The sequence below is a fragment of the Nerophis ophidion genome, linkage group LG07 (genome assembly GCF_033978795.1).
Source record: "Nerophis ophidion isolate RoL-2023_Sa linkage group LG07, RoL_Noph_v1.0, whole genome shotgun sequence".
Lineage (NCBI taxonomy): Eukaryota > Metazoa > Chordata > Actinopteri > Syngnathiformes > Syngnathidae > Nerophis > Nerophis ophidion.
In genome coordinates, this window is record NC_084617.1 from 24030644 (window position 1) to 24056016 (window position 25373).

Below are 25373 nucleotides of genomic sequence, written 5' to 3' on the forward strand. Positions count from 1 at the left end.
CAGTCGATCTGGAGAGTTACGCGTTGAAAGTGAAAATAAAAATTAACATCCGGTGAGGGAAATAATGGCATATTTTGTGTTTCTGCTTCCCCAAAAACATGGCTTTGACAAAAATATATTTAAAAAAAATGTATATCAACATAGACCTGAAGTTGATCTAGGGATTTAAGCGTTGAAAACAATAAATAAAATACAGTAAAAAAAAATAATGAGACTTATTTGGATGGCCAAATTTTAGCTGACTTCTTTTTAAACTGTCAAAACTCAGAACTTTTTTTACAATAAATAAAAATTAATGTTGTTGATTTGTTTACCTATTTAAGGCTCCAATTACTTCACATCAAATATTCCACTTTGAAATATATTTTGGGGAAATATTTAATATTTTCTGTGTTAGCCGTATAAAAAATGTTTTATAAAAAAGGTTTTCTTTGACAGAGGGTGCGTAAAACAACAAAAAACTATGAAAAAAATTATAATGATGACCTACTCAGTGGCCTCGTGGTTGGAGTGTCCGCAATTAGATCGTTAGGTTGTGAGTTCAAACCCCGGCCGAGTCATACCAAAGACTATAAAAATGGGACCCATTACTTCCCTGCTTGGCACTCAGCATCAAGGGTTGGAATTTGGGGTTAAATCACCAAAAGTGATTCCCGGGCGCGGCCGCCACTGCTGCCCACTGCTCCCCTCGCCTCCCAGGGGGTGATCAAGAGTGATGGGTCAAATGCAAAGAATAATTTCGCCACACCTAGTGTGTGTGTGTGACAATCATTGGCACTTTAATTTTAACTTTAAAAAACAAAAAAATTATATGTAAAAAAAAAAACGTCAAATTTCGTGTTTTAATGTATGAATTATTTTCAACACTGTTATGAGTGGGGCCCTTTTGGATCTCCAGATTTTAGCAGATTTTTTTGTAAACTGTCGTTGCTCCAAAAATGATCGTAATTAAAAATCAATGTTATGAATTATTGAGTCATTCAAGGCTCCAATTACTTCACATCAAATATTCCACGATGAGATATGTTCGGGGGAAAGTATTAATAATTAATAATTATATTGCGCTCTTCTACACACTCAAAGCGCTCACAGAGAAGTGGGACTCAACATTCATTCACACCTGGTGGTGGTAAGCTACATTTGTAGCCACAGCTGCCCTGGAGTAGACTGACGGAAGCGAGGCTGCCAGTTTGCGCCGACGGCCCCTCCGACCACCATTCATTCATCATTCATTCACCAGTGTGAGCGGCACCGGGGGCAAAGGGTGAAGTGTCCTGCAGCATATTTTGTGTATGTTGTATGAAAAAAAAAAGTGAAGTGAATTATATTTATATAGCGCCTTTTCTCTAGTGACTCAAAGCACATTACATAGTGAAACCCAATAACTAAGTAACATTTAAACCAGTGTGGGTGGCACTGGGAGCAGGTGGGTAAAGTGTCTTGCCCAAGGACACAACAGCAGTATCTAGGATGGCGGAAGCGGGGATCGAACCTGCAACTCTCAAGTTGCTGGCACAGCCACTCTACCAACTGAGCTATACCGCCCCAATAGATAGATGACGTTGGTCTAGGGATTTCAAAAATAATTCACCGTATGAGTTATTTTGAACAATTTCATGAGTGGGGCCCTTTTGGATCCCTAAGATTTTAGTGAGCTTTTTGGAAACTGTCATTGTTCAAAACATATTAATGAATTAAATCAACTTTTTTGATTGATTGATTGAAACTTTTATTAGTAGATTGCACAGTTCAGGACATATTCCATACAATTGACCACTAAATGGTAACACCCGAATAAGTTAGTGTGGTCCATGTTAATCAATTCATGTTATGAATTATTGACCTATTTAAGGTTCCAATTACTTCATTTTGGGGAGGGAAATCATAGCATATTTTGTGGTTTGTTCCACCAAAAACATGGTTTTGACAAAAATTGTGAAAAAAAAAGTTATAATAATATTGTTATGAATTATTGACTAATTCAAGGCTCCAATTACTTCACATCAAATAAGTTAAATACAAGTAAAAGTAACAATGATTGTCACACACACACTAGGTGTGGCGAAATTATTCTCTGCATTTGACCCATCACCCTTGATCACCCCCTTGCAGGTGAGGGGAGCAGTGGGCAGCAGCGGGGCCGCTGCCCTGGAATCATTTATGGTGATTTGACCCCCAATTCCAACCCTTAAAACTGAGTGCCAAGCAGGGAGGTAATGGGTCACATTTTTACAGTCTTTGGTATGACTCAGTCGGGATTTGAACTCACGACCTACCGATCTCAGGGCGGACACTAACCACTAGTCCACCTTGAAATATATTTTGAGGAAAATATTTTATATTTCGTGTGTGTGCCGTATGAAAAACTATGTTTTTTTTTACACACAAAAGACACAAAACAAACAGAAACAAACGAACAAAAAAAAATTATATATATATTTTTGTAATATTATTATACATGACATATTTGGTGTTTTGACCCACCCCCCGGACCCACAAAAAACATGTTAAAAAAAACATGTATACATGAAAAACAACAACAAAAACATGGTTTTGACAAATGGCATGAAACATATTTAAAATTAACTTAATATCGACAGTTGATCTCGAAACTTAAGCGTTGAGCGTGAAAGTAAAATAAAATACAAATAACATAACCTATGACTAAATTGGATCCCCAAATTTTAGCTGAGTTATGTTTAAATTGTCATATCAGAAAAAAATACAATACATTTAAATAAATGTTGTTATCAATTTGTTGACCTGTTTAAGGCTCCAATTACTTCACATCAAATAGTCTACTTTGACGTATATTTTGGGGAAAATATTTTATATTTTGTGTGTTTGCCGTATGAAAAACAGTTTTTTTTTTTTTTGACAAACAAAAGAAACAAAACAAACATAGAAACAAACGGACAAAAAATATATATATTTAATTATTTTTTTTGTAGCTGAGATAGGCGCCAGCGCCCCCCGCGACCCCGAAAGGGAATAAGCGGTAGCAAATGGATGGATGGATATTATACATGACATATTTTGTGTTTCGACCCACCCCCTGTACCCCCAAAAAACATGTTAAAAAAACATGTATACATGAAAAACAACAACAAAAACATGGTTTTGACAAATGGCATGAAACATATTTTCAAATTAACTTTATATCGACAGTTGATCTCGAAACTTAAGCGTTGAGAGTGAAAGTGAAATAAAATACAAATAATATAACCTATGACTAATTTGGAGTCCCAAATTTTTGCTGAGTTATGTTTAAATTGTCATATCAGAAAAAAATACAATACATTTAAATAAATGTTGTTATTAATTTGTTGACCTGTTTAAGGCTCCAAATACTTCACATCAAATAGTCCACTTTGAAATATGTTTGGGGGAAAGTATTTTTTGTTTGTGTGTTTGCCGTATGAAAAACTATGTTTTTTTTGACAAACAAAACAAACAAAGAAATATATATAAACATTTTTTTTGTAATAATCTTATACATGACATATTTTGTGTTTTGACCCACCCCCCCCGGGGCCCCAAGAAACATGTTAAAAAATATATACATGAAAAACAACAACAAAAACATAGTTAAGGCTCCAATTACTTCACATCAAATATTCCACTTTGCACACTTTTTGGGGGGGAAACATTGCATAGTTTGTGTTTTGCCATAAAAACATGTTTCTGACATATATTAAAATACAACATTATATCCACAGACTGAGGTTGATCTACAACTCTAAGTGCCGCCATAATGATCAAGATTAAAATAAAGTAGCGTAGCAGGCCCAAGTAATCATTAAACACAAGGCAGAGGTATAATTTGACAAGAAAATTTAATCTTTGTGGCCACTGTAACATTACACACAGTTTGAACAGTAACACTGTGTTTGAATATTTCATTGAATGATTATCTCAAGTACCACTAGGTGGAGCACGACTATCATTCTAGGAATTGTGAAGGGATCGGCTCGTTAGGTGCCCAAAGATTCAATGCCCCAACGCAGACGCCAACCTCAAGAGGAGTTTGGCTTTTAGCTCGGTGGCTAGCGCGCTCGTCTAACATGTCGGCGACATACTGTATGGGCGGAACAGAAAGCAGGGTTGTGTAAAAAGAACCTGTGCTGCCTGTTTGACGAGCGCTGACAAACTCGACGAGAGTCTGGGAGGGCAGGTTTCAGTCTTCATCGCAGTCACGTACACCATGATCGATCAAAACCGTAAGAAAATATAGTCTGGGTCCTCCCCCTTTCCTGCTTCGGCTCCCGAGTCCCCGCAGGCCCAGCGGTGAAACCGCGGGATGTCGGCCTCCTCGCCGCGTGGACCAGTCCGGTCTTCCTCCTGAGTCAGAGGATGTCGGGTCTGGGCAGGTTTAGCTCCTCCTCGGGGACCACCAGGCTGCCCATGTACCAGAAGATCCATAAGAAGAGGCTGAGGAAGATCAGCAGAGGCCCCGACAGCACGAAGAAGTCGTAGAAGCTGAGCGAGGAGAAGATGCCGATGAGGAAGAGGAGCAGGCCCACGGCGTCCAGGAGCACGGCCAGAGACAGGAAGAGGACGGTGCATCTGTTCGGGTCGGCGGCCATGGCGACTTGACTCTGACGACGCCTGATGCTGGTCTCTCACAGCCCAGCACGCAATGATGCTGGTCTCTCACAGCCCAGCACGCAATGTGACCCGACTGGTTGTGACGACTCGTCGGTCCTCATTCCTCATCCTCGTCCTCACGACTGCTGACGTCAGCATTTTGGCCGGCTGTCAGGCAATCAGCAGGGACACCTACAGTAACCTTTGACCCCGTCGCCACGCTGCCTGACCCCCACCAACGCACAAGGTGTGTGTCCCCGGCACATCAACACAACTGTGTGTTACCTAGCCCTAGTGACACAATGTGTGTCCCCTCGAGACGTCAACACAACCGGGTGTTGCCTTGCCCTTTTGCCTTTTGTTGTGTCTTACTGTTGTTTTGTGTCATTTCATCTGTCTTATTGTGTATTTTTGTCCTTTAGCATAGTTAATAGTTAATCTGTGAGTTTAAGTTATTGTGTTTTTTTGTGTCTTAGCGATGTTGTGTGTCATTCCGTCTGTTAATCTTTGAGTTGCTGTTTTTTGGTATTTGAGTGCTGTTGTGTGTCATTCTGTCTTTTAATCTGTGAGTTATTGTGTTTTTTTGTGTTTTAGCATTGTTGTGTGTCATTCCGTCTCTGTTATTGTGTGTGTTTTTGTGTCTTAGTGTTGTCGTTGGGTCATTCCTTCTCTGGTTAATGTGTTTTATTGTGTCTTAGAGTTGTTGTGTGTCCTTCCGTTTGTGCAATTGTGTGAGTTATTGTGTTTTTTGTGTCTTACTGTTGTTGTGTGTCATTGCATCTATGCTATTGTTTGTGTTTTTGTGCCTTAGCATTGTTGTGTGTCATTCCGTCTGGGATATTGTGTGTTTTTGTGTCTTACTGTTGTGTGTCATTCCGCCTGTGTTGTGTCTTAGTGACGTTGTGTGTCATTCCGTCTGTGTTATTATGTAAATTATTGTTTTTTTTGTGTCTTAGTGTTGTTGTGTGTCATTCCGTCTGTGTTATGTAAGTCATTGTGTGTTTTTGTGTCCTACTGTTGTTTTGTGTCATTTCATCTGTTTTATTGTGTGTATTTTTGTCCCTTAGCATTGTTGTGTGTCATTCCGTCTGTTAATCTGTGAGTTATTGTGTATTTTTTTTTGGTCTGAGTGTTGTTGTGTGTCATTCCGTCTGTGTTATGTCAGTTATTGTGTGTTTTTGTGTCTTACTGTTGTTTTGTGTCATTTCATCTGTCTTATTGTGTGTTTTTGTCCCTTAGCATAGTTAATAGTTAATCTGTGAGTTATTGAGTTTTTTTGTGTCTTAGCATAGCTGTGTGTCATTCCGTCTGTTAATCTTTGAGTTAGTGTTTTTTGGTACTTTAGCGTTGTTGTGTGTCATTCTGTCTGTTAATCTGTGAGTTATTGTGTTTTTTTGTGTTTTAGCATTGTTGTGTTTCATTCCGTCTCTGTTATTGTGTGTGTTTTTGTGTCTTAGTGTTGTCGTTGTGTGTCATTCCTTCTCTGTTATTATGTAAGTTAATGTGTTTTTTTGTGTCTTAGAGTTGTTGTGTGTCCTTCCGTTTGTGCAATTGTGTGAGTAATTGTGTTTTTTGTGTTTTACAGTTGTTGTGTGTCATTGCATCTATGCTATTGTGTGTGTTTTTGTGCCTTAGCATTGTTGTGTGTCATTCCGTCTCTGTTATTGTGTGTATTTTTGTGTCTTAGTGTTGTCGTTGTGTGTCATTCCTTCTCTGTTATCATGTAAGTTAATGTGTTTTTTTGTGTCTTAGAGTTGTTGTGTGTCCTTCCGTTTGTGTAATTGTGTGAGTTATTGTGTTTTTCGTGTCTTACTGTTGTTGTGTGTCAGTGCATCTATGCTATTGTGTGTGTTTTTGTGCCTTAGCATTGTTGTGTGTCCTTCCGTTTGTGTAATTGTGTGAGTTATTGTGTTTTTCGTGTCTTACTGTTGTTGTGTGTCAGTGCATCTATGCTATTGTGTGTGTTTTTGTGCCTTAGCATTGTTGTGTGTCATTCCGTCTCTGTTATTGTGTGTGTTTTTGTGTCTTACTGTTGTCGTTGTGTGTCATTCCTTCTCTGTTACTATGTAAGTTAATGTGTTTTTTTGTGTCTTAGAGTTGTTGTGTGTCCTTCCGTTTGTGCAATTGTGTGAGTTATTGTGTTTTTCGTGTCGTACTGTTGTTGTGTGTCATTGCATCTATGCTATTGTGTGTGTTTTTGTGCCTTAGCATTGTTGTGTGTCATTGCATCTATGCTATTGTGTGTGTTTTTGTGTCCTACTGTTGTGTGTCATTCCGCCTGTGTTGTGTCATAGTGACGTTGTGTGTCATTCCGTCTGTGTTATTATGTAAATTATTGTTTTTTTTGTGTCTTAGTGTTGTTGTGTGTCATTCTGTCTGCGTTATGTAAGTTATTGTGTGTTTTTGTGTCTTACTGTAGTTTTGTGTCATTTCATCTGTTTTATTGTGTGTATTTTTGTCCCTTAGCATTGTTGTGTGTCATTCCGTCTGTTAATCTGTGAGTTATTGTGTGTTTTTTTTGCCTTTTGTTGTGTCTTACTGTTGTTTTGTGTCATTTCATCTGTCTTATTGTGTGTTTTTGTCCCTTAGCACAGTCAATAGTTAATCTGTGAGTTATTGTGCTTTTTTGTGTCTTAACGTTGTTGCGTGTCATTCCGTCTGTTAATCTTTGAGTTATTGTTTTTTGGTATTTTAGCGCTGTTGTGTGTCATTCTGTCTGTTAATCTGTGAGTTATTGTGTTTTTTTTGTGTTTTAGCATTGTTGTGTGTCATTCCGTCTCTGTTATTGTGTGTGTTTTTGTGTCTTAGTGTTGTCGTTGTGTCATTCCTTCTCTGTTTAATAAATAAATAAATGATAAATGGGTTGTACTTGTATAGCGCTTTTCTACCTTCAAGGTACTCAAAGCGCTTTGACACTACTTCCACATTTACCCATTCACACACACATTCACACACTGATGGAGGGAGCTGCCATGCAAGGCGCCAACCAGCACACATCAAGAGCAAGGGTGAAGTGTCTTGCTCAGGACACAACGGACGTGACGAGGTTGGTTCTAGGTGGGAATTGAACCAGGGACTATTGTGTTTTTCGTGTCTTACTGTTGTTTTGTGTCAGTGCATCTATGCTATTGTGTGTTTTTTTGTGTCTTAGAGTTGTTGTGTGTCCTTCCGTTTGTGCAATTGTGTGAGTTATTGTGTTTTTCGTGTCTTACTGTTGTTGTGTGTCATTGCATCTATGCTATTGTGTGTGTTTTTGTGCCTTAGCATTGTTGTGTGTCATTCCGTCTGGGAAATTGTGTGTGTTTTTGTGTCTTACTGTTGTGTCTCATTCCGCCTGTGTTGTGTCTTAGTGACGTTGTGTGTCATTCCGTCTGTGTTATTATGTAAATTATTGTTTTTTTGTGTCTTAGTGTTGTGTGTGATTCCGTCTGTTTTAATAAATTATTGTGTGTGTTTGTGTCTTAGTGTTGTTTTGTTTCATTTCATCTGTTTTGTTGTGAGTGTATTTGTGCCTTAGCCTTGTTGTGTGTCATTCCGTCTGTAATATTGTTTGTGTTTTTGTCTCTTAGTGTTGCTGTGTGTCATTCAGTCTGTGTTATTATGCAAGTTATTGTGTTTTTTTGTGTATTAGTGTTTTTTTGAGTCATTTCATGTTTTATTGTGTGTGTTTTTGTGCTTTAGCATTGTTGTGTGTCATTTTGTCTGTTAATTTGTGAGTTATTGTGTTTTATGTGTCTTAGTGTTGTTGTGTGTCATTCCATAAGTGTTATTGTCTGTGTTTTTGTTTCTAAGTGTCGTTGTGTGTCATTCCGTTTGTGTTACTATGTAAGTTATTGTGTTTTTTTTGTGTCTTAGTGATATTGTGTGTCATTCCGTCTCCATTATAATTTAAGTTATTTTGTGTTTTTCTGTCTTACTAATGTTTTGTGTCATTTCGTCTGTTTTATTATGTGTATTTTTGTGCCTTAGCATTGTTGTGTCGTTCCGTCTGTTAATCTATGAGTTAGTGTCTTTTTTTGTCTTAGCGTTGTTGTGTGTCATTCCATCTGTATTATTGTGTTTTTTTGTCTTAGTGTTGTTGTGTGTCATTCTGTCTGTGTTATTACGTAAGTTATTGTGTTTTTTTGTCTTAGTGTTGTTGTGTGTCATTCCGTCTCCGTTATTACTTAAGTTATTGTGTGTTTTTGTGTCTTAGAGTTGTGTGTCCTTCCATTTGTGCTATTGTTTGAGTTATTGTGTTGTTTGTGTTTTAGTGTTGTTGTGTGTCATTGTGTCTGTGTTATTGTGTTTTTTTGTCTCTTATTGTCGTTGTGTGCCATTCCGTCTGTGATATTGTTTGTGTTAGGTTCTTTTTGTGTTTCAGTGTTGCTGCGTATCATTCCGTCTGTGTTATTGTGTAAGTTATTGTTTTTTTTTTTTTTGCGTCTTAGTGAGAGTGTGTGTCATTCCGTCTGTTATTGGGTGTGTTTTTGTGTCATAGTATTGTGTGTCATTTCGTCTGTTATCGTTTGTGTTATTGTTTTTGTGTCTCAGTGTTATTGTGTGTCATTCGGTCTGTTATTGGGTGTGTTTGTGTTGTGCGTCATTTCGTCTATCGTGTGTGTTCTTGTGTTTGTTTTTGTGTCTCAGTGTTATTGTGTGTGTTAGTGTGTAATTGTTTTATGTCTTAGTGTTGTTGTGTGTCATTTTGTCTGTTGTGTCATTCCGTGTGTTATTGCGTGTCATTCAGTGTGTTTTTGTGTGTTATTGTATTTTAGTGTTATTTTTTTTGTCATTCTGTGTGTCTTAGTCTGTGTGTTATTGTGTCTTAGCATTGTTGTGTGTCATTCCATCTGTTATTATCTGTGTTTTTGTGTCGTTGTGTGTCATTCCGTCTGTGTGATTAGGTTATTGTGTTTTTTGTGTCTTAGCGTTGTTGTGTGTCAGTCCGTCGGTTAATCTGTGAGTTATTGTGTTTTTGTGGTCTTAGTGTTGTCGTGTGTCATTCCATTGATTGATTGATTGAAACTTTCATCCGTAGATTGCACAGTACAGTACATATTCCGTACAATTGACCACTAAATGGTAACACCCGAAATTTGTTTTTCAACTTGTTTAAGTCGGGGTCCACGATAATCAATTCTTGGTAAATTCAATTCATGGTGTTGATGGGTGAAAGTGTGTTACAGTGTTATGTTGTATGGCAGTTTTTGTGACAGTATTGTGTAAAAGTGTGTTACAGTGTTATGTTGTATAGGAGTGTAATAACGCGTGTGACAGTAATGTGTTGACGTGTAAAAGTGTTACTTTGTACAGCGGTGTAACAAAGTGTGTGACAGTGCCAAAGTGTGTGTGCAGTGTGAACATTGTGTTTGTCGAGTCAACAGTCAAACCGGTAAAGTCGGTGTCACGTGACGCGGAAGCAAAGCGCAAATATGACTCAGCATTTATGTAAAACTAGTCTGCAGAATAAAATCAATATTTCAGACATCTTTTGTTCGCTGACGAGGAATATTTATTAAAATAAACATTAGTAGTGGAAATGTTTGACACGATAAATATCAGTTTTAACCTAGTCCTTGGCGTGTTAATGAATGACGACCATTTGAAACAGGAAGTGGTCACGTGACGCCGGAGACAAAACATAGATTTACATGACGTCACAGCCGTTCTTCCTCCTTGCGGTCCTCGCTGTCATAACGCTTATAATCTTCATAAGCGGCATTGTCGTAGGCCGTGGACTTGCCCCACGTGACTTTACCGGCCGGGTGGGGGTCGGTGGCGGTTGCGACCCCGGCGTCGACGCCGTCGTCGTCCGCGCGCTTGACGCACGCCGCCGCGGCCATGTCGCGCGTGATCCTCTCCGAGATCTTCCTGACCAGGCGCGCCAGGCTGCTGCGCTTCTTCCGCGGCTCGGCGGCGGGCCTGACGTTGCCCGCGTACCACATGACCCAGAAGGCCAGGCTGAGGAAGATGACGAGCGCGCCGCTGAAGATCAAAAAGTCGCCGTAGAAGCGGCCGTCCGCGCGCACGTCGCCGAACACGCCCACTAGGAGGATGACCAGCCCGATGACGTCACAGGCCAGGCCGGCGAAGAAGAGGGGCGTGCAGTTGCCCAGGAAGACACTGACCGCTTCCATGCTGGAACACCTGCGCCAGAGTAACGGAGGATGCTCGTGCTGGCTCACCTGCAGCCTGGCCACGCCCACCGGCAGCAGGGCCGCGCCCCCCCAGACAAACAAGGTGTGTTCCGGAAGTAGGTAACCAGAGACAGCCCGGGGAGGGTGACGGAAAAGCAGAAAGACCCCGAGCAAGGGGATCGAACCCATAAACTTCGTATTGTGAGGCACACGCTCTCCCGTCATAAAAATCAACTAGTGTAAATAATATCAGATATATTGATTGTTTTAATAACATATATTTAGTACAGTCTAGGACAGTGGTTCTTAAAGGACTACTGAAATGAGATTTTCTTATTCAAACGGGGATAGCAGGTCCATTCTATGTGTCATACTTCATCGTTTCGCGATATTGCCATATTTTTGCTGAAAGGATTTAGTAGAGAACATCGACGATAACGTTCGCAACTTTTGGTCGCTAACAGAAAAGCCCTGCCTTTACCGGAAGTCGACCCGTTGATGGCTCCTCACGTCCTCACATTGTTTTTAATGGGAGCCTCCAACAAAAAGAGCTATTCGGACCGAGAAAACGACAATTTTCCATTAATTTGAGCGAGGATGAAAGATTTGTGTTTGAGGATATTGATAGCGATGGACTACAAAAAAAAAAAAAAATCAACAAAAAAAAAAACGCGATTGCATTGGGACGGACTCAGATGCTTTTAGACACATTTACTTGGATAATTCTGGGAAATCCCTTATCTTTCTATTGTGTTGCAAGTGTTTTAGTGAGTTTAATAGTACCTGATAGTCGGAAGGGTGTATCCACGTGTGTCTTGAGGCCAGTGTCTGATAGAAGGCGACGGCAGCTGTACGGACGGCACAAGCTAAGCTGATTTCCGGTAAGTGGCGACTTTTTACCACAATTTTCTCACCGAAAACTGCTGGTTGACAAGTTGTCAGGATCCATGTTCGCTTGACCGCTCTGATCCATAGTAAAGTTTCACCTCCGGGAATTTTAAACAAGGAATCACCGTGTGTTTGTGTGGATAAAGGCTAAAGCTTCCCAACTCCATCTTTCTACTTGGACTTCTCCATTATTAATTGAACAAATTGCAAAATATTCAGCAACACAGATGTCCAAAATACTGTGTAATTATGCGGTTAAGGCAGACGACTTTTAGCTGTTTGTGTGTGCAGCGCTAATATTTCCTAACAGTCCGTGACGTCACGCGCACACGTCAGCATTCCGCGACGTTTTCAACAGGACATTTCGCGGGAAATTTGAAATTGCAACTTAGTAAACTAAAAAGGCCGTATTGGCATGTGTTGCAATGTTAAAATTTCATCATTGATATATAAACTATCAGAGTGCGTGGTCGGTAGTAGTGGGTTTCAGTAGGCCTTTAACCTTGTTGGAGGTACCGAACCCTACCAGTTTCATATGCGCATTCACCGAACCCTTCATTAGTGAAAAATAAAATGTTTATTTTTTCTTCAAATTCTAGACAAAGTTATGTCTTTGGTGACACTTTAGTATAGGGAACATATTATAAGCAACAAAGACTTAATTTTGTCATGATCTGTGGTTTGGATCATGTTTTTGTTATTTTATTGTTAGTTTTTGGACTCTTTTAGTTCCTGTTTGCGCTTCCTTGTTTTGTTGGGTTACCATGCCGACTTATGATTTTCACCAGCCTCTTGTTTTCGGACTACGCACCTGTTTCTAATCAAGACCCTTATTTAAGCCTGTCTTTGCCAGTCAGTCGGCCTGGCGTCATTGCTTGTTTTCATGCGATGCCACAGTTAATGTTGCTCGATTCATGCCGTATCCACAAAAGTCTTGTTTATTTCTTGCCAGAGTTTCGTCTTTGTTGGAAGCCATTGTTTATGCTTGTTTGTTTCATGCCACAGTTTTGTGTTTGTTCCACACCATGGTTTATGTTTGTTTACCTCATGCCAAGATTGATCAAGTTAATAAATATGTTCCTACCTGCAAGCCTTGTCCGGAATAGTCCGTTTGCATCCCAGGAGAACAAACCTTGCAGTAAGCTGCGACCCCTCGGTCGTGACAGAATGATCATAAGTCGGTGTGGTAACCAAACAAAACAAGTGCAAACAGGAACTAAGAGTCCAAAAACTAACAAAAAATAACAAAAACATAATCCAGAACACAGATCTTGACCAATTTAGAGTTATTTGGACACTATTTGGTTAGGGTTAGGGTCAGGGTTAGAGGGTTAGGCTTATAATAAGGCCATGCCGAATAGGCATTAATAATTACTTAATGACTGGTCAAGAGCCAATATGTTACTAATTTGCATGTTAATAAGCAACTAATTATTGGTGAATATGTTCCCCATACTAAAGTGTTACCATGTTTTTTTTACTGGTGCACAAATTGAACTGTGCATGAACATCACCTTGTTCAAACAACAAAAGCATAAACTCACAACAACTTACACACTTGCAAATCAGTCAGCTGTTGCTGTATCCGTAATACGCCGACAGGAAGAAGTTTGTATTTACAGGATGAGTCCGGTATGTTTTGACCTCCGCCGAACCCCTGAGGCCGACTCACCGAACCCCTAGCGTTCGATCGAACCCAGGTTAAGAACCACTGGTCTAGAACAACTAGCGTTATAAACGTACTCACTCAAAAACGCAAGAACCGGAAGCGGAACCCTGATTGAGTAAGACAAGTCTTTGGGGAGGGGGGACACACAACTTGACGTCCCACGAAAGTTCATCAATGAATCGACTTTTTCCCGGGCTTTTCTTTTCACAGCGCAGAAGAAGAGGAGAGACAGGAAGTGACATCACGTTAGCAAAGCTAACATTTTATGCTTTTTTTGTTTTACTCAGGCATCATTATGGCTTTATTTGGAAGCCCCGCCCCCTTTATGATTTTTATTTTTTAACGATTTTTATTCTTTTTTAATCCAACTTACATTTAAAGGCCTACTGAAATGAGATTTTCTCATTTAAACGGGGATAGCAGGTCCATTCTATGTGTCATACTTGATCATTTCGCGATATTGCCATATTTTTGCTGAAAGGATTTAGTAGAGAACATCGACGATAAAGTTCGCAACTTTTGGTCTCTAATAAAAAAGCCTTGCCTGTACCGGAAGTAGCAGACTATGTGCATGTGACGTCACTGGTTGTAGAGCTCTTCACATCCTCACATTGTTTACAATCATAGCAGCTAGAGCGATTCGGGCCGAGAAAGCGACAATTTCCCCATTAATTTGAGCGAGGATGAAAGATTCGTGGATGAGGATAGTGAGAGTGAAGGACTAGAAAAAAAAAAGAAAAGGCGAGGGCAGTGAGAGCGATTCAGATGTTATTAGACACATTTACTAGGATAATTCTGGAAAATCCCTTATCTGCTTATTGTGTTACTATTGTTTTAGGAAGATTATATGGTACCTGAAAGTCGGAGGTGTGTGGCTAAGGGTGTGGTGACCGCCAGTGTCACCTTCGGGAAATTTAAACAAGGAATCACTTTGTGTTTGTGTGGCTAGAGGCGGCCACAATACACCGCTTCCCACCTCGATCTTTCTACTTTGACTTCTCCATTATTAATTGAACAAATTGCAAAAGATTCAGCAACACAGATGTCCAGAATACTGTGTAATTATGCGATTACAGCAGACTACTTATAGCTTGGATCGGGCTGGAAAAAAATGTCCGCCACAACCGATAACGTCAAACGCACGCGTCATCATACGCGTCATCATACTGCGACGTTTTCAACAGGACACTTCGCGCGGATTTTCGAATTGCAATTTAGTAAACTAAAAAGGCCGCCTGCGATGAGGTGGTGACTTGTCCAGGGTGTACCCTGCCTTCCGCCCGATTGTAGCTGAGCTAGGCGACAGCGCCTCCCGCTACCCGGAAAGGGAATAAGCGGTAGAAAATGGATGGATGGATAAAAAGGCCGTATTGGCATGTGTTGCAATGTTAATATTTCATCATTGATATATAAACTATCCGACTGCGTGGTGGGTAGTAGTGGGTTTCAGTAGGCCTTTAATTTGATGCATGTTTTGTACTAAGTACTAAGTACTTTTGTACTAAAATGTTATTTGAAATCAGTTTAAAGGATTAATTTAACGTATTAATTAACCAACATTTAAATATATTAATCGATGAACACATAAATAAGCGTATATTGGATTTGAGTACAACTGTTTATTAATTCTGCTCACTAGTTATGGCTTTATTTAGAGTCACCATCCCCTGTATCCATCCATCCATTTCCTACCGCTTGTCCCTTTTCAGGTCGCGGGGGGTCGCTGGAGCCTATCTCAGCTGCATTCGGGCGGTAGTCGGGGTACACCCTGGACAAGTAGCCACCTCATCACAGGGCCCCGTCCCCTGTATGGATTTTTAATTTAATTCATGTGAAGGGATTTTATTATTTTTGTATCAAACTTGATTTTGATTTAATGCATGTTTTTGGAAATTCAATCTTATTATTTAAGTTAATAAGTAAAATGTGAATATATTTGATAATATTTAACAATATACAGTTTATATTTAATGAATGTAATAAATAACATTTTCAATGATGAATTAACATATAAATAAGGTTATTTGATCTGAATACAAATATTTACTAACTCTGCTCACTAGTTTTGGTGTTATTTGGAAGCTCCGCCCACTTGACAATTTTTTTTGTTGTTTTTGTTTTATTTTATACTTTTTTAATCAAACTTTAATTCAATTTGATGCATGTTTTTGGGAAACACATATTATTAGTTAAATTAGTTTAAAAAAACAATTTAATTACTTTATAACTAACTATAAAAAGGATTACATTTTTTTTAATATAGCACTTAAATGAGCGAATTTGATCCAACTGTTTGCTAACTCTGCTCACTAATTATGGCCTTATTTGGAAGCCCCGCCCATTTTGGGAATTGTTTTGATTGATTAATGTGAAAAGATTTATTGTACTTTTTTAATCAAACTCAAATTTTTTTTGATACATGTTTTTTTAAAAACCCATTCAGTGTATACAGTCCGTCTATCTGTGCTGGCCCTGCGATGATGAGGCGACTTGTCCAGGGTGTACTCCGCCTTCCGCCCGATATAAATGTATATATGTTTTAATATTTTAATAACCAACATGTAAATTTATTTAATGATTAAGGCCCTGCGATGAAGTGGCGACTTGTCAGGGGTGTACGCTGCCTTCCGCCCGATTGTAGCTGAGATAGGCACCAGCGCCCCCCGCGACCCAAAGGCAATAAGCGGTAGAAAATGGATGGTTGGATGGATTAATTTAATAGTTGCATTAATAACCGTATTGATTTGACTGCGTGGGGGAAATGTGCCATTATATTCTTAGCAGTGACGGAGCAGGAAGGAGCTGGGAATAAGTTTGCAATAAAATGTCATGCATTTATTGACATTTCACATTCCTCACGCAACACGGCGGTGGAGTCCTGCGCACAACCTGTGATGCTGGCTCCATTTCTCCTTACACTTGCACCACACACTCCAAACACTGTGGCCACAGCTTTACCCCGGAAAAGACTACAGACCGTGCTAGTCCTCCTTGGCGTTGAGGCGGCGGTCAGATGTTGAAGGCGGGTTGTCGGTGGTAAGCCAGTGGCTTCTTCACTCTGGAGCGTCTCCGGTTCTCCTTGGTGATGGGGATGAGGACCACGCCCACCACCAGCACCATGAGGCCTATGGAGAGCAGGGCGGGGCCCAGGAAGTTGCTCACCTTCCTGCTGTGGCCGGCGAAGTAGAAGCCGCTGATGATGACGCCGCACGCCAGCAGGCCGCCGCCCGTGGACATGAAGTGGATGGGGAACCAGAAGACCTGGCAGCGGCCCGGCGGCGTCTCGGTCGTCCAGAGCGAGTCGCTGCGGGACAGAGTCAGCACGGTGCTGTCCGTGCGGCTGGGCGGCGTCAGCTGGTCCCGGGACTGCGACAGCGCGTACTCCCCCAGTGGGATGTTCTCCGGGCTGCCCGTCATGGCTTCCTGCCGGAGGAGCGAGGAGAGGGCGGCTCACCTTCTGACCTTTGACCTTTGGCGCGAGCGGAGAGGCGGGGACCTACCTTTGAAGACGCCGAGCGAGTGGGATGCCACCGCACCAGAGAAACCAGTAAGAGTCTGACTGACGCTTCCCATGCTCTTCATCCTCCTCCTCCCCTCCTCTCTTCCTCTTCCTCACCCCCCCCCCCCCCCCCCCACCCGCTGCCAACAAGACCTCCATCATGGACTCAAAAATTCTGACCGACTCAGCTCTTCTCCAGGAACCACCATGATGATGATGATGATGATGATGCTGATGATGATGGAGGAAGGTCAGCTTACAACTTGATTGATCGCCAAACAGCCCTCAGCCATCATCAATACAGTGTGCGCGCGCATGTTCGTAACCAGACACCATGGCGCGTGACACACTTAAACCCACTAATATTATTTTAGACACGCAACCGCGTTATTTCGCTTTATAACATGAACAAAAAAAAGTAAACAGGGGTGTCACTAGGCCTATTTTAGGGGGGCTCAAGCCCCCCTAAAATATTCTTATGCCCCTCTAAATAATTTGGCATTATATTTTATTTTATTTTATTTTTTAAATACATGCCGAAATATTAATTTTAAAGTGGCCCGAATAAGAGTTTAAAATAAATAATCAAATAACCTATCATTATTCACTCAGTTTCCCCTCACTTCATTGCGTAAGGAGCGCTGACGAGACGAGACGCGCGGCCGCCATCTTGGAGTGGTGATCCACTCCACTCAGTGCAATTATTTTGGCATGAGCAATGAACTGTCAGCACATTTTATCTCACTGAATACCACTGATTTTCACGCGCTTTTTTGTCATGCGTGTAACTATGATAAATGACACATGTTTTGGCGTGTTCAAAGTTTGCTTACTGTGAAACGTATGCACGTGCGCACACAGGCTGGCACTTTTCATTCGGTCAACTTCTGTGTCGTCACACCGGCAATAGCGCTGGAAATCCAACAGAGGGCAGCAGCGACACATAGTTGACGACGTGATGGCGGAAGTGCGCTGCAAAATAAGAGCTGGCAAACCATGAGGAAAAAATATGAGATTTTAGGAAAGAAAATACAAACAATTAGTGAAATTATGTGTCCATTGAATGTTGTTCTTTCAATTTTATTTGATAAGAGTAAAAGATTAAATTAATATTTGTATATCTAGAAATGAAGATGTTGTCATTGCCTTCTCGTCGAGTCTGACCAGATGCGATGAGGCCTACATGGACGAGAGGACAAAAGTCTTCTAAGACGAACAGAACAGAAGACTATAAGTATTTTATTCTGAAACCAAGCATTATTCGAATTGCACTTTTAAAATGAAGCATTATCCGGATTTTGCACAATCTCTAAACAAGATGTTTTATGTGGGGGGAAACCAAAGTATCAAATTTGAATAGTTATTTTGCCAATATAGACATATGTAAACTACAATAGCCAAAATATAACATGTCATTAGAATATTTTATGGACTTTTATACTGGACATGACATACATACTGTACATTTTTATTGGTGGGAGAAAAGAGATTGGCTGACAAAAAAAAGCTATAGAGATGTCCCTGTTTACAATAAAATATATAAATTTTTGTTGTTGTTGCAAGCTAATTGAATACATAAAGTAAAAACCCAATTATTCAATTGAAATGTGGATGTTACAATAAATTAAATTGTAAAATAAATACAATAAAATCCAAAATATAGAAAAGCCCCTAAAATGCCGACTTCATTGAAGGAAATAAAATTATTTTGGAGTAGCCCAATTAAAAAAAAAAAAAAATAAATAAATAAATAAATAAATATATATATATATATATATATATGTATATATATATATATATATATATATATATATATATATATATATATATATATATATATATATATATACACACACACACACACACACACACAAACACACACATTAGGTCAAGAAAAAAAACACAGAGGCTATTTCATCCCTCCAAGTCTGTTTTGCAAGTTTCACTGCTCTTCAGGGGATATGCTTGCCCTGAAGAGCTGGGAAACCTGCAAAACAGGTTTGTAGGGATGAAATAGCCTCTGTGTTATTTCCTGACCTTATGTATATTCCACTCTACCCCGGTTTTGAGCACTGTATAAGGGATAAACCACAGAATCTCGACTATATATTTATATATATATATATATATATATATATATATATATATATGTATATATATATATATATGTATATATATATATATATATATATATATATAATTGGGCTCATCCAAAAAAACCTTAAATTCCTTTAATGAACTCAGTATTTTCAGGCTTTTCTATTGTTTTGAATTTGATGTCATTTCATTAACAATTTAATTCAATGTAAAATCTACATATATATATTTATATACATTATATATCAGTGGCGGGCCGTGCGTTTCCCACTTAGACCTTCAGTCAGTTCCGACTTCAGTGATTACCTCTCAAAATACCATCATTTATGTCTCCACATGACCGTTATTAGAGAAATACTATACAGGAACACATTTACGCACTACTGTCCATTGACTGACATCAACACTGTACAAAACAGGTTATTTTCTGGAACATTTAAATATCAATAAACCCACATCAGTGATTAAAACATATCTTATGTAGTACTGTCAAAATTAAAATTGCAAAACACATATTAAGCGTGAAAAATAAAGAAATGAAATATTTGAACTCACAATTTGTAGCACCCATTCCAGCTTCCAGGGTTGGCCGACATGGTCTCACAAGATGTAGTTTCTCTTTAAATATCCTTCTTGAACATGGCCTTGCAAATACATGTGTTGTGTTGCAGACGAGGCGTGTTGGCTAAGTTTTTAAAGTTTACTCCACAGCGTCAGTACCATCCAGCTGCATGGCTAAATTCAACAACCTAAAAGGGGCTACTACATGCTCTTTACTACTGTGGCATGCTGGGTAGTGGAGTTCTTATGTTACTTAGCTCATAACATCACAACATATATCTGTCAGCTAAACAATGTTTTGTTCTCCTTCTTTGTGGGTCAACACTTCCTGTTTCCTGCTAAGTTGCAACTTGTGATTGGATACTCACTTTGGAGTGACAAGTGAGTATCCAATCACAGTCTCGTTTACATCAGGCTACTTAGATAGGCTACTGTCAACATCTTGTGACCTGATTGGCTATCGCAACTGTCTATCAACCGTATATGCCCGTTCACTTACAGTGCACGAACGCCTGCATTGTTGATTCTGAAGGCCTCGGGCAGATTTGGTACAGCATGGCAACATAAGCTAGCTGAATTCTGATTGGATAAAAACTCTACAAAATAAAAACAACAGCACTGGAAGGAGCATAATATGACATTAAGAGAATATGAATTATTTTAGATATTTAGGGAAAGCCAATAAACATTTTTTTAAATCTTTAATTATGATCATGTTTTCTGGTTATGTTTTATATAAAGTAAAGTAAAGTCAAGTGAAGTACTAATGATTGTCACATGTACATTAGGTGCGGTGAAATTTGTCCTCTGCATTTGACCCATTCCCTTGTTCACCCCCTGGGAGGTGAGGGGAGCAGTGGGCAGCAGCGGTGCCGTGCCCGGGAATCATTTTATGTTGATTTAACCCCCAATTCCAACCCTTGATGCTGAGTGCCAAGCAGGAAGGTAATGGGCCCCATTTTTATAGTCTTTAATATGACTCGGCCGGGGTTTGAACTCACAACCTACCGATCTCAGACTAAAATATGTATCTGGATGTATATTAGACACTCAATCAGACAATAAAAGAAGTCAAAAGAAAGATCACCAGTCGCACCAGATGACTGAAAAAAACATACCATTCAAAATAATCTATAAAATATTTCCAATATAAAATCTTTTAGAGAACATTCATCCATAAAATTGATCCATTATTTGATTTTTGTTCCCTGTTTGGCCAAAGTTTTTTTTTTTAAGCAAAAAAATCAAGCCTCTTATGGTTTGAAATCACTTGTTTTTGTATAAAATAGCAACAGTTCAAGTAGGTATAAACAAATGTGTTTTATTTGGATATGATAGAGGCACCAATTTTAAAGTGAAATTATATATTACACATCCATCCATCCATCCATTTTCTACTGCTTATTCCCTTTAGGGTCGCGCTGGTGCCTATCTCAGCTACAATCAGGCGGAAGGCGGGGTATAGCCTGGACAAGTCGCCACCTCATCGCAAGGCTATTACACACACACACACACATATGTATGTATATATATATATATATATATATATATATATATATATATATATGTATATATATATATTATATATATTACACATACACACACATATATATATATATATATATATATATATATATATATATTATATGAATATTACACACACACACACACACATATATATACTGTATATATATATATATATATATATATATATATATATATATATATATATATACATACAGTATATATGTGTGTGTATATAATAAAATTATACATTATTGAATTGACAAATGTACATATATTTTCATCTGCTTAGCGACAATATATATATATGTATATATTACACACACACACATATATATATATATACAGTATATATATGTATGTATATATCAATCAATCAATCAAGATGGCGGCGCCCGGACGGGCTGCGCTCTCGAGGAGCTCCTGCTAAAGATGGAACATTTGGCAGAAATACCGGACAATTCCACAAACTTTATGGCTGGCTCACATCGTGGTCACTCCGTGATCACGTACGACCGCCAGACACTTCTGGATGTGGACACATCGGGCCGTTTTGGACTGATAGACACTTGCGTGCTAGACTTGCTAACTAGCATGGGAATACATCGGCGGCTACATCCAGCGGCCTGTGAAGCAGGGGAGTCTAGTAGCAGCGGGGGCCGTCTACGGAGCAGACGCCAGCGGTGTGATCGGAAACGCGGATGCCGAGCGGGGCTAAAAACAAAGCAGAAGGCTAATCACCACAGAACACCACTTTCCTCCATCCCGAAGACGGATTTAGATGGAAAATGCGAGACTACTGGTCTGGGTAAGGAGTCAGTTAAATTAGAACAAGTTTTTTCTGCTTTGAGTGTTTCAGAGTTGGACATGTGTTTTACTGAGGTGGCTAACTATGATGCGTGCAGTTTATCAAAGCAACAAACAAACAATCGGAAAATCCCCGTTACTGAGGTGGCTAACCATGATGCGTGCAGTTTATCAAAGCAACAATCAAACAATCGGAAAATTCCTGTCGTATCAATTCCTAGATATGGTCGTAACTATACTAAATGCACTGGGCATAATAAACACAACATTATTAATATTGCTACTACGGATAATTTGATCAAAAACTCCCTAAAACAGCCCACTACCTATAATATAGGTTTTTTAAACATAAGATCATTGTCTCCTAAAACGTTGTTAGTTAATGATATTATCAGAGACAACAATCTTAACGTCATCGGTCTCAGCGAAACCTGGCTTAAACCAAACGACTTTTTTGCGCTAAATGAGGCATGTCCTCCTAACTTTACACATGCGCATATTGCCCGTCCGCTCAAAAGGGGTGGGGGGGTCGCACTAATATACAACGAAAACTTTAACCTTAGTCCTAACATAAATAATAAATATAAATCGTTTGAGGTGCTTACTATGAAGTCTGTCACACCGCTGCCTCTACACCTGGCTGTTATCTACCGCCCCCCAGGGCCCTATTCGGACTTTATTAATGAATTCTCAGAGTTCGTTGCTGATCTAGTGACACACGCCGATAATATAATCACAATGGGGGACTTTAATATCCATATGAATACCCCATCGGACCCACCGTGCGTAGCGCTCCAGACTGTAATTGATAGCTGTGGTCTCACACAAATAATAAATGAACCCACTCATCGCAACGGTAATACGATAGACCTAGTGCTTGTCAGGGGCATCACCGTTTCCAAAGTTACGATACTCCCGTATACTAAAGTATTGTCCGATCATTACCTTATAAAATTCGAGGTTCAGACGCATGTTCGTCAAACTAATACTAATAATAACTGCTATAGCAGCCGCAACATTAATACAGCCACAACGACAACTCTTGCTGACCTACTGCCCTCGGTAATGGCACCATTCCCAAAGTATGTGGGCTCTATTGATAACCTCACTAACAACTTTAACCACGCCCTGCGCGAAACCATTGATAACATAGCACCGCTAAAGTTAAAAAAGGCTCCAAAAAAGCGCACCCCGTGGTTTACAGAAGAAACTAGAGCTCAGAAATTATTATGTAGAAAGCTGGAACGCAAATGGCGCACGACTAAACTTGAGGTGCACCATCAAGCATGGAGTGATGGTTTAATAACTTATAAACGCATGCTTACCTTAGCTAAAGCTAAATATTACTCAAATCTCATCCACCGTAATAAAAACGATCCTAAATTTTTGTTTAGTACGGTAGCATCGCTAACCCAACAAGGGACTCCTTCCAGTAGCTCAACCCACTCAGCTGATGACTTTATGCAATTCTTTAGTAAGAAAATTGAAGTCATTAGAAAGGAGATTAAAGACAATGCGTCCCAGCTACAACGGGGTTCTATTAACACTGACACGATTGTATATACGGCGGATACTGCCCTCCAAAATACTTTCTCTCGTTTTGAGGAAATAACATTAGAGGAATTGTTACAACGTGTAAATGGAATAAAACAGACAACATGTTTACTTGACCCTCTTCCTGGGAAACTGATCAAGGAGCTCTTTGTATTATTAGGGCCATCAGTGCTAAATATTATAAACTTATCACTCTCCTCGGGCACTGTTCCCCTAGCATTCAAAAAAGCGGTTATTCATCCTCTTCTTAAAAGACCTAACCTCGATCCTGACCTCATGGTAAATTACCGACCGGTGTCTCACCTTCCCTTTATTTCAAAAATCCTTGAAAAAATTGTTGTGGAGCAGTTAAATGAACACTTAGCGTCTAACAATCTATGTGAAACCTTTCAATCCGGTTTCAGGGCAAATCACTCCACGGAGACAGCCCTCGCAAAAATGATTAATGATCTATTGCTAACGATGGATTCTGATGCGTCATCTATGTTGCTGCTCCTCGATCTTAGCGCTGCTTTCGATACCGTCGATCATAATATTTTATTAGAACGTATCAAAACACGAATTGGTATGTCAGACTTAGCCCTGTCTTGGTTTAACTCTTATCTTACTGATAGGATGCAGTGTGTCTCCCATAACAATGTGACCTCAGACTACGTTAAGGTAACGTGTGGAGTTCCCCAGGGTTCGGTCCTTGGCCCTGCACTCTTCAGCATCTACATGCTGCCGCTAGGTGACATCATACGCAAATACGGTATTAGCTTTCACTGTTATGCTGATGACACCCAACTCTACATGCCCCTAAAGCTGACCAACACGCCGGATTGTTGTCAGCTGGAGGCGTGTCTTAATGAAATTAAACAATGGATGTCCGCTAACTTTTTGCAACTCAACGCCAAAAAAACGGAAATGCTGATTATCGGTCCTGCTAGACACCGAACTCTATTTAATAATACAACTCTAACATTTGACAACCAAACAATTAAACAAGGCGACACGGTAAAGAATCTGGGTATTATCTTCGACCCAACCCTCTCCTTTGAGGCACACATTAAAAGCGTTACTAAAACGGCCTTCTTTCATCTCCGTAACATCGCTAAAATTCGCTCCATTCTGTCCACTAAAGACGCTGAGATCATTATCCATGCGTTTGTTACGTCTCGCCTCGACTACTGTAACGTATTATTTTCGGGTCTCCCCATGTCTAGCATTAAAAGATTACAGTTGGTACAAAATGCGGCTGCTAGACTTTTGACAAGAACAAGAAAGTTTGATCACATTACGCCTGTACTGGCTCACCTGCACTGGCTTCCTGTGCACTTAAGATGTGACTTTAAGGTTTTACTACTTACGTATAAAATACTACACGGTCTAGCTCCATCTTATCTTGCCGATTGTATTGTACCATATGTCCCGGCAAGAAATCTGCGTTCAAAGGACTCCGGCTTATTAGTGATTCCCAAAGCCCAAAAAAAGTCTGCGGGCTATAGAGCATTTTCCGTTCGGGCTCCAGTACTCTGGAATACCCTCCCGGTAACAGTTCGCGATGCCACCTCAGTAGAAGCATTTAAGTCTCACCTTAAAACTCATTTGTATACTCTAGCCTTTAAATAGACTCCCTTTTTAGACCAGTTGATCTGCCGTTTCTTTTCTTTTTCTTCTATGTCCCACTCTCCCGTGTGGAGGGGGTCCGGTCCGATCCGGTGGCCATGTACTGCTCGCCTGTGTATCGGCTGGGGACATCTCTGCGCTGCTGGTCCGCCTACGCTTGGGATGGTTTCCTGCTGGCTCCGCTGTGAACGGGACTCTCGCTGCTGTGTCTTGGATCCTCCTTGGACTGGACTCTCGCGACTGTGTTGTATCCATTGTGGATTGAACTTTCGAAGTATCCTGTTAGATCCGCTCGACATCCATTGCTTTCCTCCTCTCTAAGGTTCTCATAGTCATCATTGTCACCGACGTCCCACTGGGTCATTATTGTCACCAATGTCCCACTGGGTGTGAGTTTTCCTTGCCCTTATGTGGGCCTACCGAGGATGTCGTGGTGGTTTGTGCAGCCCTTTGAGACACT

At 40.0% G+C, this 25373-nt stretch overlaps 1 protein-coding gene and 1 long non-coding RNA gene across 2 annotated transcripts in view; both read right to left on the reverse strand.

Moving 5' to 3' along the window:
• LOC133556083 (uncharacterized) overlaps positions 1 to 25373 on the reverse strand; it is a 522853-nt gene that overhangs the window by 374841 nt on the left and 122639 nt on the right. The window lies entirely within an intron of this gene.
• On the reverse strand, positions 15911 to 16864 carry LOC133556078 (phosphoinositide-interacting protein-like). Its single transcript, XM_061905691.1, has 2 exons — positions 16764 to 16864; positions 15911 to 16686 (listed from the first exon to the last, which is right to left on the reverse strand). The coding sequence occupies exon 2, from the start codon at positions 16678 to 16680 to the stop codon at positions 16273 to 16275; it is 408 nt and encodes a 135-aa protein (XP_061761675.1). The 5' UTR covers positions 16681 to 16686; positions 16764 to 16864; the 3' UTR covers positions 15911 to 16272.